Raw genomic sequence first — 15,716 nt, forward strand, 5'->3', positions numbered from 1 at the left:
ACTCTGGGGTTGTTAAAGTAATTGCCAAGCTGGCACATCCCCAGTTCCTCTGCAAAGACACAGCGGGCACTTCAGAATGTTAATGGCCACCCTGATTCAGAGAGGGCAATGCAGCCTTGGCATATGCACAGCTAGTAGTGTTAGTGTGTTCGCGTGTGTGTGTGTGTCTGTGTGTGTGTGTGTGTGTGTGTGTGCGTGCTCTTACCCACATTAACAATTTGTCCATAAGACACGGATTTCTTGTTCTTTCAGTGACCTTCTCCTCTCCACTTCTATCCTCTTCTCATTGGGCTTCTTCCAAATTTGGAAGGTCGTTCTTCACATTGAGGAGTCAAAGTGAATCCTGTTAGTGTATAAGGACATGAAGGAAGAGGCAACTGCTTTTAAAAACAGATCAGAGTGAGCACATTGTGTTGGTCTGTGGGGTTATTTTTATCTTTTTGGCAAATGTCAACCATATGATGTCATTTTCTTTTACAAAAGTTGTGATGATGACAGTAACTAGCAAGGACGTTGATGTAGAATGGCCATTTGGCACCAGTGTTTGAATGTTCAAACCACTTGTATGATGGATTTGTCACAGCAATAATCTACACACAGACACCTTGTACGACAGATACAGCATATACAATATATATATATATATATATATATATATTTTGTATATACATATCACATTCCCTTCATTAGTGATCTTTGCGAAGCAACGCTTGTGAATCGTTTTTGCGATGGGCCCCAGAACCAATGCAGCCTGTTTGGATTTTGATTAAAACATTGAGTACATCGGTGCAACATCCCAACCTGTCTGAAGGTGCTTTTGAACCCATAGCAGGCTGAGGATGTGTTAAGGGGAAGCAGGTACATTATATAGTGTCAGGATATCTTCTTTCAGAGCAGTGGGTGGTCCTTCTGGTTGGATTGCAGTGACCTCTGACCTTTCCATAGCGGTGCAAAATGAAGTGGAAAAAATGGTATATCTGTTAAACACTTCACTACATTCAAATCAAATTCATCTTTCTGATGTAGGGAAAAAAGCATGGAGGGTGGACATGCATAATCCCACACCACAAATAGAAGAGAGCGCATTGCTCCATCCAGATTGAATGCTACTAATGATGTAGTGACATGACAGACACACTTGACTAATATACATCTTATCTAGACTCCCATGAAACTGATTTGAGTTCCCTCTCAGAGTAATGTATTCCACTTATGAAAATATAATTAAATTGTAGAATTACTTTTTTGGGGTCGGGGGGGGGTTTAGTTGGTCTGAATGGTGGCTCCTGCTAATTACACCGTCTAAAAATAGCTTTCGTGATGAATCCAGCAAGCAAGAGCAAAAACGTACTTCCCTGCTGTGTGCTTAATGTGCAAAACCAGAATTCCTGCCAACGAGACTCTACAGAGAGGAATAAACAGTGATGCTTCTGTTTGCACTGCCAATTATTGAAAATACACTTATAATCTCTTTGTCTGAGGAGGAGGCCGAGGATCATGTCTTAAAAAGACAATTACACGCTACAGACTCAGGGCAACCCTGGTGGCCTTAATTAAATTTCACCATTACGTGAATAAATGTGAAGAAATAGAAGAAAATAAAATTTCCCCTGAGGCCTTAAGGGAAAAGAATTTCAACATTGGAAAGTAAATGTAATACTGAAACTAGTATTTTCTTTTAAGATGCAAAATTATGGATTCCCCACAGGCGCTCTGATGGGTCTGCCAAACCAGAAGGTTTAAAATGATAACGTTCATAAGTCTTCATATGGGCTGGAGCTGAGCATAAAGTTGAAATAGATATGTTTAGGTTTGTATTAGAGATGGTTAAGTAAGGGTTTGGGTGGTCAAAGTTAAGGTGAGAATATCAGGGGGACTTCATGAGAACTGCTTCCAAGACCTTCTGTATTTAGACTTCAGGACATTCCCTGCTGCTGAACATGGTTTCTTGCCAGGAGCAGGTGGTGGTGAGGGTCTTGTGAAGAGCGTCAGCCATTGTTGCCTTTACAGTACAAGAGGTACGCCCTCTGTGCAGTGCTACATCTTCAGAGCAGACTGGACGCTACAGAAGAAAAGAAGTGGTAGAAACAGAAGCAAAACAAGAGTTAACACTGGCATTGCTTTCAACTACAGGAGACAACTGTTTGTGAGTAAAGGAATGAAGTTTGAACTTGCAACATCTCCTCTAGACTGCTAAGGAAACAGTGGTTAACGCTAATATTGGGTACGTAGCACTAGCAATTGCAACAAATAGCTAGATGATCTGACACCACTCTCCAATTTGTTTGGTAAATACAGCACTACAGCTAGATGACAGATAGCTTACAATAAAGACTCAAACTGAACTGAAGATAGGGAATTATTTTCACCTATGGACAAAAAAAAAAAAAATTGCTATATTATACAAAGGAAGTGATCATTTTATAGCATAACTGTATTTACAAGATTGTTAGATCAATGTGATAACGCACCTTGATTTGTTACTTATTTAATGCAGTGGAATAACCAAAACCAGAGATTCCTATCCGGTTAATTTATGGATAACCGAGAACTCAGTTTCAAGAAAATTTAAAATGTATCTTGATTGATTTTATTGTATTATATTTATTATTAACTATCATTATTATTACCAATGAGCTGCTGGACACCTGAATTTCCCCTTGCTAACTATAATATCTAATGATCAGAAGGTGTTAGTTGTTACTGAGGAGACTCTCATTCTTCCACAGTTAGTCCAAAGATTTCGACCCAGAAACTACTTTTTGAATGTCTGGGCTACTGAACACACAAAACACAGAGGAGCTGGCAACTAGCAACCCACTTTAATCCCTATGAAATAAGATTTCTCAACTGATGATCATTTGGATACAGGAACACATCTGTGTTCCAACATTTCGGTTGTCGTGACAGAAGAAAAACAAAGAGGACATTTACAAATTTGATTCACGATACACAAGGCCTGCGGTATGTACAAGGTGACAGTGTTGGGAAATTTAGTCCATCAGTAGTTTATCTCTGTAGCACCTTTGTAGCACAAATCGGCCATATCCCGGAAAAAAAACACGTAGTTGTCGTTATAAACTGAGTAATATGCCTGCAAAAATCTGTCAAAAATAAAGGTATTAATATTTTTTAGATCGGCCAAGTTTGTGAATTCATTTAAGAAAATGAACATAGAAAGGATACCGTCATAGAAAAAACAGACAACATTAACAATATACAATATTGATTAATACACAGAATTTAAACCAAAAATGGTATAAAATATTTCCAGATTTTAGGGTTCCTACATAATTTCCTATTTCCAAGTATCAGACATTTTCCATAATTTTATTCTTTAAACTGACTTCATAGTTTTTACCAGTTCATGTGCTACTAGGAGATAACGTGACAGTAAACAAAGATATCACTCAATATAGCAGATAAACTGTTAACAGGAGCAAATATGACAATAATAGCAACGGATATACATGTGCCAACTATGACTGAGGATAATTTTGAGGCAATTTTCCAGGCTGTTGTGTACTTTCTTAACTGCGCGAAGACTTGCATGTTAGAATTTATTTTCCACATGTAGGAACCCTGAGACAGTTTTGGGAGTGAAAAGTGGAGTCGCCAAATGACCATTTCAATGACGTCATTACATAAAAGATCTCTTCTGTTTACTACGGTGACACATCTACTAGTGTTTGCATTCAACATGTTTCTTCTATTACAAATAATTCTTTCAATATTTGACTAAGACATTTAAATACTGGGTTCCCCCTACAATACTTTTTTTTTTAAACCCCTTTTCCCCATTTACCTCTTGCAATCCGGCAATAAAACACCTTACTGAAAATATCCTGTAGATGGACATTGTGACACTTTCATTCCAAACAGTATTGAAGCCACAAGTGGCTGGATTGAAAAATAGATATTTTGTTGCTGGTTATTTGATTTGGAGAGAAAAGAAAAAAAAATGTGTAGTCCACCAAGACCTCAATGCAGAGAGGCCATTATAGTAATTAGCTTCCTGTAGAAAGAAAAAGGGAGTGTGCTGTTACTGAATTAATGCAACGAGGTATGGAGTTGATACCACCCAGAGACGTATTCATATTAAGATGGAGGAGAAAAGCACAGCAGCTGACCAAAAACAAAAAAAAAAAACAAGACCTACCAAAAAATAAACAAAAACAAATAATAATAACAATAATAATAATAATTATAATTAATGTCAAAAATAAAAAAAGCCTTTTCCTCTTTAGCTGCTGCTTCAGAGCAGGCTAAAGCACCACTGCAAATACATTAACTCAAAAGTAGAAAAGTAGCATGCATTAAAAGAGTGCTCATGTGTCCGTGTCTTTTCCTGCTCCGGCCCTGAGCTCTCACGGCCAGTTAATACAGCACTCAGTACAATCCACCTCCATTAGCTTACTTCCTATTGGCTCAGTCTCCATTGACCAAGTAATAACATAGTGGAGTTGTGTTTTTTTTTTTTTTTCTTTAATACAGGGGTCCGTGGCTATCGTCCTGAGGGAAATGTGAATGGAGGAGTGTCTCCATGTAGGAAACATAGCCACTGCTCGGCGTGTAGCTGTTGGACATGTGATGGGGTGGTGGGGGAGGGGACTGGGCAGACAGGAGGGGGTCAGAGTTCAATGTCGACTGAAAAGAGGTCGTCTGTGGAGTCAGCGTGGGGTCCGAGGCCAGGGATGACTCCGTTAGAGCGTCGGCGAGGCTGACGCTTGTGTCCATTGGGGTCTCAGCTTCCATACCGTTGGTTGGTGCGGCGGCGGCATCCTGTCGGGCCATGCTGGGCTGGGACAGAGGCTGTGAGGTCAGCGGTGTACTAATACTGTCATGATGTGCTGCTGGTGCTTCTACCGGGGCTGTAGTTAGGGGGCAGGTGGGCGGATTTGTTGTTTCCATGGGAGTCTCAGTGGGTGGGGCTGAACCCGAGGGCAGGCGGCGGCGCTTGGCTGCTTGGGCTTCATCTGCTGAGGGGACCTCCTCCTGAGGTACAGGTATGGCCTGAAAACAGACAGGTACATAATTAGGAAGTGATTTGTGCTCTCTCTATTTACTAGCGTGCACTGCCATTTGATATGTGTCTGAATTCTATACATGTGTCCACTATATATCACCCTCAAAAATTCTGATGGGCATATTTTACGCTTCTTTTATATTATTTATTAGACAAAAGGATTCAACATTTAAAAAAAAAAAAAAAAAACAATATTTGATAATAACAATAACCATTAGTTGCAGTTTGGTTTTCTTAGTCTTGTCTTTGAAACATCTTGCACTACTATGTGATAATAAATACATACTTTCATTTTGTCACAACAAATTGCTGGTGTGTGATCAGAGATTTGTTCCTAGTGGAGCTTGCCGATAAAACTCAGAACTAGTTAGTGGTTGTATTACTCTTTTGAAATGATGAATACTCACCTTAGCTTGGTTATACCAGTTACACACTTTACAATATTTCCTGGTATGTTTTTTCTCCATCAGCTGTTTTCCACTCTGGTTGAATAATGTGTATATTAATACACAATTATGTCAGACTGCATGAGTTCCTGAAAGACTAGAGCTCATGATCTGTCCTATCCAATTGTCCAGTGAGGGTAGATTTACCTTAGATTAATCTATGCAATCTGTTATTAAGTGTCTTCAAAATAAACTGGGATTTTAAAAGTCAGCGCAGCCTGTATCTGTACAATTATTTATGGCAAACTTCTCTGGCATCAGAACCCTTTAGATGTTAAAGCTGCAATAAAGTTTCAGAAGTACATCAACACTTATTTACCAGATAAAATAGATATTTATTCAAACCAAAAGCCCACACATATAGGCCCACACACAGGCTGCAAAGTGCAAAGTTGTTTCCTTGAATAAAAGTTATTTATCTGCAACTACTTTAGTGTCCTTTTATCTAACAATACAAGATACTGTTGGGCTAACCCCTTCTTGCCATTTTCCGAAGCAGAATTTCAGTAAAATACTCACAAGTCGGGCTCGGACCCTCTTGGGCAGCTCCTGGTCCAGCTGATGGATCTCTGAGTGTTTTAGCATCAGCTGACTCTGATCCTGAAACTCAACCTGCACATGCATAATAAAACTCTGGATTAATCAACCAACATTTCCAACTCTCTCGTCCCCTGTGAGCAGAGTGAGCACAGTTGGCCACACATGATTGCCAAATACATTCGACTTGATAAATAATTAGTTGAGACTAAATCAGGAGAAGACTACACCGTCAGAACAGCAAGAGGACACATGAGCTGGTGATGGAAGAAAAGAGTATCAAGGTGGCTAGGTGAGTAAAAACACAAACACTGGATCTCAGCCATCACAAATGGTTAATCAACAACCATGTGTTCTGTGAAAATGTCCTTGACCATGGCACTGAACCCCAAAGCTGCTTACTGACTGGAAATGACCGTTAGCTAAGTGTTTTTAAATATAAATGTAGATTTAAAAAAATCTTGAGCAAAAAATGACAAGGTCAGGGTTGTGTCCCTGAAACAGCTACAAGGTGGAGAATTGTTTTTTTACTCATTGTAACAGTGTTCTTTGTCTCTAACGGGACTGAACTGTAACCTCTAGGCTACAAAGGGACATGAAAAAAAGCACAGAAAGATACAAAGCCGATTTATTTTCTAAAGGAAAATAAACCCTAACTTAGCAGCATCTGAGGAAACAAGATCGGGCCACAAAAACATGTCTGGAAATGTTTCCCCTGTATAATGAATAAAAACAAAAGCCTGGAAGACTGGTTCAATATTTTAAACATTATATTTCACGCATTTAATTGATGTTTTAATAAAGAGACTGAATGCGTCAGACATGGTTCAATGACTTATTCAGCAAGTTATCAAAATGTCTGTTCTGTGTGTACACGTGTGTATATTTGTGTGCATTCAGAATAACAGTTACAGATGTACTTACAAAACCAATGTCACGGCAAAATCTGAGATTAACGATCTCATTTGACCTTGTCTGCTAATGCAATCCCTTACTCATGTACATAAGTGACTATCAAGCTGGCCTCCTCTGACACCAGTCCCAGAATTGTCTTCTTCAATTCTGAATTTTCCACTTTGTAAGGACTCTTTATATTTACCCCATAAATTCCCCAGCATGCACCAGTGATCTCTGCACTTTACTTTTTAATGCCGCACTGTATCAAAATGCTCTGCCATAATCTACAGGGGCAGCCGAGCATTACACATGTTGATAAATACCAGAATTGGGACCCAAACCAGAGGGTGGCAAAGCCATGAGAAAGAGCACCCTGTTACTGAAAGTTCACAGGTTCAATCACATCCTGTCATGTGTAAATGATACTATTACTCACAGAGTACTTGCCTAGCTGTTTTTCCTGCACCACACCTTAGTGGCACTGTATTCAGACATGCATTTTGATTTGATGCAGGTTGATTTGACTTGGAAAGGTTCATACATTTACACATACTGCTGGCAGGAATTCCACTGCTTACAGGCTTTTGAACAGCAGTTGCTTAGGAATGTGAACTGTTTTTCTGGTCCTCTTTCTTACATATATTTACCTATCAACTGTGCAAGTCACAGAAACTAAACTGTGATGTATTTTACAAGAGATTTATCCAGTCTGTTCAGAGAGATGTTATATTGTGTTTTTCCCCTCACCTGGTAGAGCTTGTGGGTGTGCTGTTTGACAAAAGAAGCGTTGAGGGCCTGACCCTCAGGCGTGCTGACCACGATCAACTCCCCTATTTCAGGAGGACCGCTACGTAAGCAGTCGTGACTCTGAAGGAGGAAGGGAAGGAAGAGGATGTAGATAAGGAGGAAGAAATTGGTGAGAAACAGAGAATGTGGAGGAGATGGAAGAGAACTGATCATGCCATTTTACTAAAACACTTTTAAAATGCTGATGAACTCATGATTTAAAAATAACATTAAGTAATTGACCTGAGGCAGTTAGCAGACAGATTCGGTATATAGAGTAAAGAACTTTGACTAATGAAGGTTTTTTGGCAGGATTTTCATGAGGTCCCTTCACTTTCCACTTGTGTTTTACTAAGCAGTGGAAGATTAAGTAAAATTTCCTTGATTGCATAAGTTTTGTTATTTTAAATTAGATTACTTGATATAGTTCTTGCATATTGTTTTTAGTTCAACCTTTTTTCTCATAAGCAAACAGTGAAATTAAAGTTATGTTTGTATCTAACTTTAGAGCAGTGAGTCATTCTCAATGACTTTCATTTACTAAGATGCCTAAGCTACAAAGTAAACACCAGTTGCTAGGATATGTCTCTGGTTATAAAAGGCACCATTTGTTGAAATTGTTTCTATGAATTATACAGAGGCAGGTGTGTAACTAAACTGTAAGAGAACTCACCAATATTTTTTCTGGGTGCAGATTGTCACAGTATGAACCGTCGTCAAAGTTGACCTCGTAGAACGTCTGCGTTGCCATGCCGATGATGGTACAGTGGTAGTACCAGCCGTCAGCATTACGACCGATCACTCTCTGGCCCAGGTTCAGGCACTGTGGGCCTTTGGGTGCTGTCCGCGGCTGGAAGGAGAGAAACCCAGACAGAAGTTAAGACAGCTTTTTAAATTGCAAAATCAAACATGCCTAAATAAGAAGCATAAGATTGTTTTAACACAAGACACAGGTGGTGAGTTCTACTTTACAACACAGATATTCAAATATATTCAAATCATCAACTCTGTGAAGGGAATCTGTCTGTATGATTTATCTTGTCCAAGAAGAGCATTGCTACTTTCTCTCATTAACTTAAACCAGTGACTCTTCTACTCATTAGCACCTTTCACCAATCATTATGCTTCTGCTGCTTCAACAAAGATCTCAACCATTCCGACAATAGTCATTTCACAACACACACAAAAAACACAGTGTAAAGTTTTCTCCACTTCGATGAAACCCAAAAGCTATTTTCACTTCCACCACGTTGTATCCACTTTAAAAACAATCTCTCTTCTACAATGCGACGTCTGCTCATAAAACATGACAACAGCAAAAAAAATGTAATGCAACATTTTTGAAAGCAATTTCAGGTAAGAGGCTATAATTTCGCAAAATCTCCTATCAAATCTTAAATAAAATTATGAACTTTAGTGGGTTCAATCTGAAAAAAACACACAGTTCAATGGCTGACTTTTTCTCTTGAGTTGCACTTACCTTTGGAGGGACCCTTTTATGTCTGTGGCAGGTGACAGACACCACATAGGGCCAGTCGGCAGGCTTCATGACCACTCCAGCAATTTGGGCGCAGGTGACATGGAAGGAGGTGGCACAGTTCTCGTATGAGCACTGGATGCAGGCGCCGCGGTTCTGATTGGCATTCTTGCCATGGCAGAACACACACTTCTGCAACACGAACAAAAAACCAAAGACTTTTGGTTCGTGATTCAGGTTAGACACAAATCCCCCTTGACCTCATTATCTTATTTTTCCTTCTTGCATTCTCTTTCATGGATGTTCAAAGATTACAGGAATTTTATTACAGTCCTTAGTTTCAGGATCTTGCATTTGCAACTAAGGGTTACTTATTACACCAGGGAACATGAAACTTCAGCTTTTTTTCTATTATTTTATTCACTGCAAATTACTATGTGAAAAAATTCTCAGCTAAATGCTGAAATGTAATTCTGAAACAACACATAACAATAGGGACATAATAGGAACTAGGTAAACAACTGTTTTCATGACTACAGATGCTCCACATTTCCCAGACTACTGCATCACAGTGACATTGTCAAAGTTCCTACTAAGGTTGTTGATACTGGAAATATTCAGAAGAGATGTTAGGAAAAAAGTGTTCACCAGACAGCTAAATACTTAATACACAGAAATTTTGATCACAAATGTGGAAATCTTAGTACTTGATGTCATAAACCCCGCCCAGCTATTCCAAGTAGGTGAACACCAGCACTGTGATTTAGCTACAAAAAGACAATTCCACTCTTTTATTCAGGTCTTTCACACCTTCACATATCAGGAATTGTCGAGTATCACATGAAACAAAGATGATGGAGGAATCAGCAGTGTAACCATTTTCTCTTCTCTCAGATCTTTGATTCTGTTTGGTTCTCAGGTTTCTAATCATTAAAAATAGAATGAATGTTTTCAGCTTTCATAACATGCTTGTTTTGTTATCAGTGTCAGTGGCGTGGTGAGACTCTCTCCCCAACTTCTTTACAGAGCAACTTGGTGTTTGTTAACAGCAGCCTGAACACTCGCTGAGACATTCAAAACATGTTTCTCATCTCTCTTTTTTCTTCCATCCTTTTTTGTGACTTGCATCACTCGTTCAACCTCTGCTCTTACACAATCGTACAAGGAATTTGCCATTCTGCCTTGGAGCACTTCTCTTTTCTTTTTCAAATCCCTTCATTCCATCCCCACATCCTGACTGTGAAATTACCACCACCCAACCAAATCTTTGCCCTCGTCCGCAAACCAGGTCGACTTCCTGCTGAGCCACTTTGACACATACCACCTTGGACTTACAACCCCACAACCTTCATTTCATTCACTTCCAATCCTTCAACCCTCCATGTCTTCTGCTCTTCGTCTTTACACCTCCCCTCCCCATCCCTCATTTGTCCCCAGATTCAGTGAAAACTGAGAGAAGAAGGGAGAGCGAGAGAGAGAGAGAGAGAGAGATGAAAAGCCTGGATGCAACAAGGAAAGAGGGTAACAGCAGGAGAACAAGAGAGTCTGGTGTCTCAAATTGAGTTATATTCTCAATGCACAAAACCTTCAGGTGAGATCACCTTCCTTCAAATCCTTTGTGAAATCACCTGCCAAGAAAGAAATTTGATTAGAGAAAAGTGGAATTATATACATTCCACTCATGACGCCATGCTTCAATCGAACAAACAGACTCAACCCATTATCCCACCAGCTTTGACAACCGTCTCATCTTATGTGCCTGATATCTTTCTGTGTACTTGGTTTATTGTGATTATCTATCATCAAACACCCAATCCCTCCCCTTTTCTCTCATCCTTCCCTCTCCAGCCTCCCCCTTCTGACAAATCACACGGCGAGCGGCTGTAGCGCAGCACATGGGCGATCAATAAAAAATAAAAATTCTTTATCAAAGTGCCAATACTTCATTTTTTGGTGCAGGAAAAATGTACAACAGCTCTCAACGGAGCTGTACTGTGTGATATTTCACTGTATGCTATGGCTTATACTTTCCACCAGCTGGAATAGGTTTCCACTGCTCAAATCACAGACAGGCGATGACACGAGACCAGAGCATCATGGAAGAAATTCAGTAGCACCAAGAAACATTATTTGTATGTCTATTTGTTTGTTTATACCTCACCCCACCTTGCTGTTTTTATATGTACATTTAATCTCTTTCTCTTTGAAAGAAATCAACCAGAATCCACCTTATTTCACATTTTGGAGCCCTTTTTTAGTTGAATATGACAATGTCTGACTTTGGCCTCTGTTTGCCTAAAAAACATTGCATGCTAGTGACCACTACATCTACTCTTTCAAGTACATTGCTAACTCCAAAATTACAATAGTGGACGTGGAATAGAAGGTGGAAAACTCAACAATTATAACTTGGATTTGTGCCGTGCTACTTTGCCAGAGAAATTCCGAGATCCCAAAGACAAAAGGAGCTTTCGTGAAATCTCTCCGTCCCTGAAAAGCATACCTTCAAAGATGGGAGGAAAAACCACATATTGCTGAACACTGTGCAATATAAACGGGTTCCACGGGTGCGTGTTCACATTTGATCAGCCCAGTCATCCAAATCATTAGACCGCAGAGTTTCTTCTCATGGCCTTTTAAGAAGAGATGGAGGAAACCTGCTTTGACAGCACTCGGATGCAAATGTCACCCAGCTTGTCTTGGATAGATTATTCGGAGAGAAAGGGAGATTTGTGATAATGCACCAGCAAGCACTGCTGTTGCCTGTGAAGCGGGATAGCAGAAACTGGGAGGGAGAGATGGCAAGAGGAAAGGAAGGGAGGGGACGAGTTGTGTTCAAAGACGCGGCAGCAATGGGGAAATTACCTCCTGCCCACGGGATCGATGCAGTTCATTTGGCGCAGTAAGAAATGACAGCTGATTATTCAGCCATTCCCCTCAGCACATCTGTTTTACCCTGTGTCCTCCACAGCTCGCAAAAACATGATCTATCCATCCACCAGGGAAGGAGAGTGGGTAACGGAGAGTGACAGATACAGAGGCAGTGAGTGGGAAAGACAGGAATTCGCTTAAAGGTAGACAAAGACTGTAGGAGTGAGAAAAGGAAATTAAGGATGAGATGAGACGACGTCATAAAAGTGAGGAAAGCAAGACAAAAGAAATGAATGGCTGCAATAAGCAATGAGTAAAAAGAAGTTTTGAAATCTTCCTCAAAGAGAGAGCCGGAGATCGCCATTTGTAGGATAAAGGTGAGGATTTTAACTGTAAAGCTGTTTATACTTCACACTGCACCGTGACAGCGATGAATAAATCTTTTCTTTACATCTGCCCCAACTTACCAGATTCTTGCGTGTTTCTGGAACAGCACTGACGTCCACTGGCTCCCTTTCAATGGCGTTGACGAAGCGAGCTTCAGCCACAGCGATGGCACAGATGACGTGGACCCACCTGTAGACGCAGAGAGAAGGAGGGTTTGTGAAAATCAACAGAGGTAAAACTAATAGACATACAAGGCAGATCAATTCTGAATGTTTAAGACAATGACTGTCAGCACAATTTTCTGTGCATACATTACAAAGTCAGTTCCACTGATAACAATACATGATGATTTTCATTTCAAAATTGTATCTATCCATGACGGGAAATAAATAAACAAATATTTAAAAGAAAAACAGCAATCTCCTTAGATTTAATTTGTTAGATTTGTGGACGACTCCTATTTTGAACCATGACTTTTTTTTTTTTGTTTTATCCCAGTCCTGCAAAATCAAAATAAGTTTTACTAATACTGTAGCTAAATGTGTGTCAGATCAGCTAGTCGTACTATTATTAGTACTATTAATAAAAACCCTGGGGTTTTGTTATTAGTGAATTTGCAGATAATTTTGCACATGAAAAAACCCCAAGCATGTGCCACTAACCGGTTATCTGTGGTAGTCTTCAAAGCTCCTCCCCGCAAATTGCAGAGACAACACTCCTGAAAAACAGAAAGCAAATGAGGATTAAGTTTCGGCAGTGAGGGAAATGGAGAACAAAGTGACACAGATCCATTGATTTTTTTTTTTTTTTTTTTTTCATGAAGAAAGGGAGGCTGTGTAAGTGCATAAAGGCTCAACATCCTGTCAACTATGAGAAACCTGTTCTTTTTTTGGTGTAAGTTAGTGCTGCCACTCACCACTGTCCAGGCTCCTGCTTCACATCTGGAGCACATCCAGGAATCGCTAACAGAGTCTGGCTTTACACCATAACAACCTATAAGAGAGGAGAGATTAATGACTTAACATATCTTTCATTCATTCATCCATCCATTTTGAATTTCATGTTTCTAAAGCACCATGTTCATGTAACACCTAGGCAGGTCTGAATGATTTTTAGTTGGATGTCCACTCCAATACAATGAGGAGTACAGGGATGGGGTGCAGGGCTGGTGTTTTTGACAGGAGTTCTTTCTGCTTCATGTCGTCTTATCAATAGCAGCGCTGCTTCCCCACAGCTGAGCCCAGCTCATCCCTGGATGACTAATGAACTGGCCTTTTTGAAGGTGCACTTCAGCTTTAGGGATAATAAGAACCCTGGAGGGTTGGTGTGTGCATTGTGTGTTGCTGACTGTTCTGATGTGTGCACAAGCCCATGCTGTAATTCATGTGGTTGTATGTGCAACCTTACACAAAACAACCACACATGCAGTCATTTGGAAAAGTAGATACTTTCTTATTATAAGACTAAATATTACATTCCCCATTATTTGAACAGATATTATTTATCCGTGTCATGATTTGAAAACAAAAAAACAAAATCAACTTATTTTTTGTAGAGATAACTGATGTTGACATTTGGCGATGAGAAGTAGAGCGAGTACAGAGAGAGCTCCCTGTGCTAACTCTCTCAGACACAATGTTAACAAGCTGCCTGTCCTTTCACACTTTCCTTTGACAGAAGCCATATGCTCTTAAAAGTTGATTTGCTTTTTGAAATGTTTAAGTGCGGAAAGCAGAGTAAATAAGAGCTGGGGAAGTTTATGTTGCGATGCCTTCAGAGAGGTCTTGTGTTGCATGAGCAGCCTCTTAGCTAGTTTAACACGAGTCAAGGAGAGTTAAACTATGGAGCCTCACTGAGCGTGGCAACAGGGGAATTAAGCTGACAGTTTGTTGCACTGTTGTGGTGGGGCCTCATCTTCGGTGCTTCCTATTTTTCCAGCACTATTCTCAGGGGTCCAGGGATGAAAAAAAAAGTTGTGAATAGAGAAGAGCAGTGGAATACCCAGTAGAGCCTGTCTGTAAAGCTTGTCAGCCCATGTATGGTCTTGCAGCTGGCTGAGACCACAATTCTGAGTGTTATAAATCAGCAGCTAATGTACCATGGCTGAACAGAATCAAATTTAACTTTTCTGCTACTTCTACCTCTCTCTTTTTTTTTTTTTTGTAAAATTTGAAATCCACAAAATATTGTTAACAAAAAAGAGTTTGTATGCTCTATTTCACAGCCATTAGGTCAGGGTTTTTCCTGTATAGAAAATTGCGAGGCAACCGCCTCCGTCAAATTTCCAAGCACAACCAGCTTCTTGAAAAGTTTCCCTAAATTAACATTACATCCCACTGTGTATGTTTTTTTTGCAGAAATGACTCAAATCACAGATTATTTTAAAAAGGGGAGGAGGAGAATCGCGAGGAAAGGTGAAACAGTGCAGAGTGCATACATCATTAGTTCTTCTAATATGGGAGGAAATGTTAATTCATTTTACTGATGAGATACGGTTAATTTGTCAGGACTGAAAGTAGGCCTAGTTCTCAGCCAAGTGGAAGGTGCTGGTGGAGGGGAAGATCAGAGCGCGAGAGAGAAGTCAAGGCGAGAGTACCAAGTCTTTAGGAGCGCATTAACGAGTGTATTAAAGCCGATGTTTACATGATTTTAACATGACTTTTTATTCATCTTCTCAGATGTTCTCAAAAGCATAGAGTAAGTGGCTTTGACCCGCAGTGGCTGGAGAGATAATGAAAATATCTCCCCCATTGTATGGCTTTGTACCACCCCCCACCTAATTTTCGGCATAACATATTTGTTACATAAAAACAATAAATGGGGACAAATGTACTAAGACAACATTCTAACATCCTTAAAAACCAAAATGATCTATGCCTCAGAGGCTACACTCACATCCTGGTGCTGCTTCAGCTAGAAAGCTTTACGCAACTTCAGGAGTGTTGATTTTTCATTAACAAGTTACAAATAATGTGTTCTGCTCAGATTTACTTATACAGCTCATCTAAAAAAATCATATCAACTTATTACTCCATTGCTGTATTAAAGGTTTTATACTTACTGGCATGAACCTGCATTTTGCAAGATGAACAGCGGATCAGAAGACTGGTTCCATCCTCTCCAATGTGATAGTTGGTGGGTGGAGGCTCTGTGTTTCCTGCTCCGACACTGAAGCACATCTCTGGGACCAACGGACGAGTCATACTGCCATGATGGGGAGGGGAGGTGCGCGGGGTGTCGTTCGCAACGGAGACGTCTTTCTGTGGCTGGAAAGGCCAGAGGAAAGACG

General features: G+C 40.1%; 1 protein-coding gene across 1 annotated transcript in view; it reads right to left on the bottom strand.

Moving 5' to 3' along the window:
* Nucleotides 1–4,461: 4,461 nt before the first annotated feature.
* LOC111230935 (lysine-specific demethylase 4B-like) overlaps nucleotides 4,462–15,716 on the bottom strand; it is a 41,730-nt gene continuing 30,475 nt past the window's right edge. Inside the window, exons 14-22 of the mRNA XM_022757870.1 lie at nucleotides 15,489–15,693; nucleotides 13,344–13,420; nucleotides 13,090–13,145; nucleotides 12,508–12,616; nucleotides 9,173–9,361; nucleotides 8,366–8,542; nucleotides 7,654–7,773; nucleotides 5,992–6,084; nucleotides 4,462–5,013 (exon numbers count right to left, since the gene is read on the bottom strand). Of these exons, the coding sequence (XP_022613591.1) occupies nucleotides 4,486–5,013; nucleotides 5,992–6,084; nucleotides 7,654–7,773; nucleotides 8,366–8,542; nucleotides 9,173–9,361; nucleotides 12,508–12,616; nucleotides 13,090–13,145; nucleotides 13,344–13,420; nucleotides 15,489–15,693 (1,554 nt within the window). The 3' untranslated portion in view covers nucleotides 4,462–4,485. The remainder of the gene's footprint in view (nucleotides 5,014–5,991; nucleotides 6,085–7,653; nucleotides 7,774–8,365; nucleotides 8,543–9,172; nucleotides 9,362–12,507; nucleotides 12,617–13,089; nucleotides 13,146–13,343; nucleotides 13,421–15,488; nucleotides 15,694–15,716) is intronic.

Source organism: Seriola dumerili, unplaced genomic scaffold (assembly GCF_002260705.1).
Source record: "Seriola dumerili isolate Sdu_G_001 unplaced genomic scaffold, Sdu_1.0 BDQW01000002.1, whole genome shotgun sequence".
Classification (NCBI taxonomy): domain Eukaryota; kingdom Metazoa; phylum Chordata; class Actinopteri; order Carangiformes; family Carangidae; genus Seriola; species Seriola dumerili.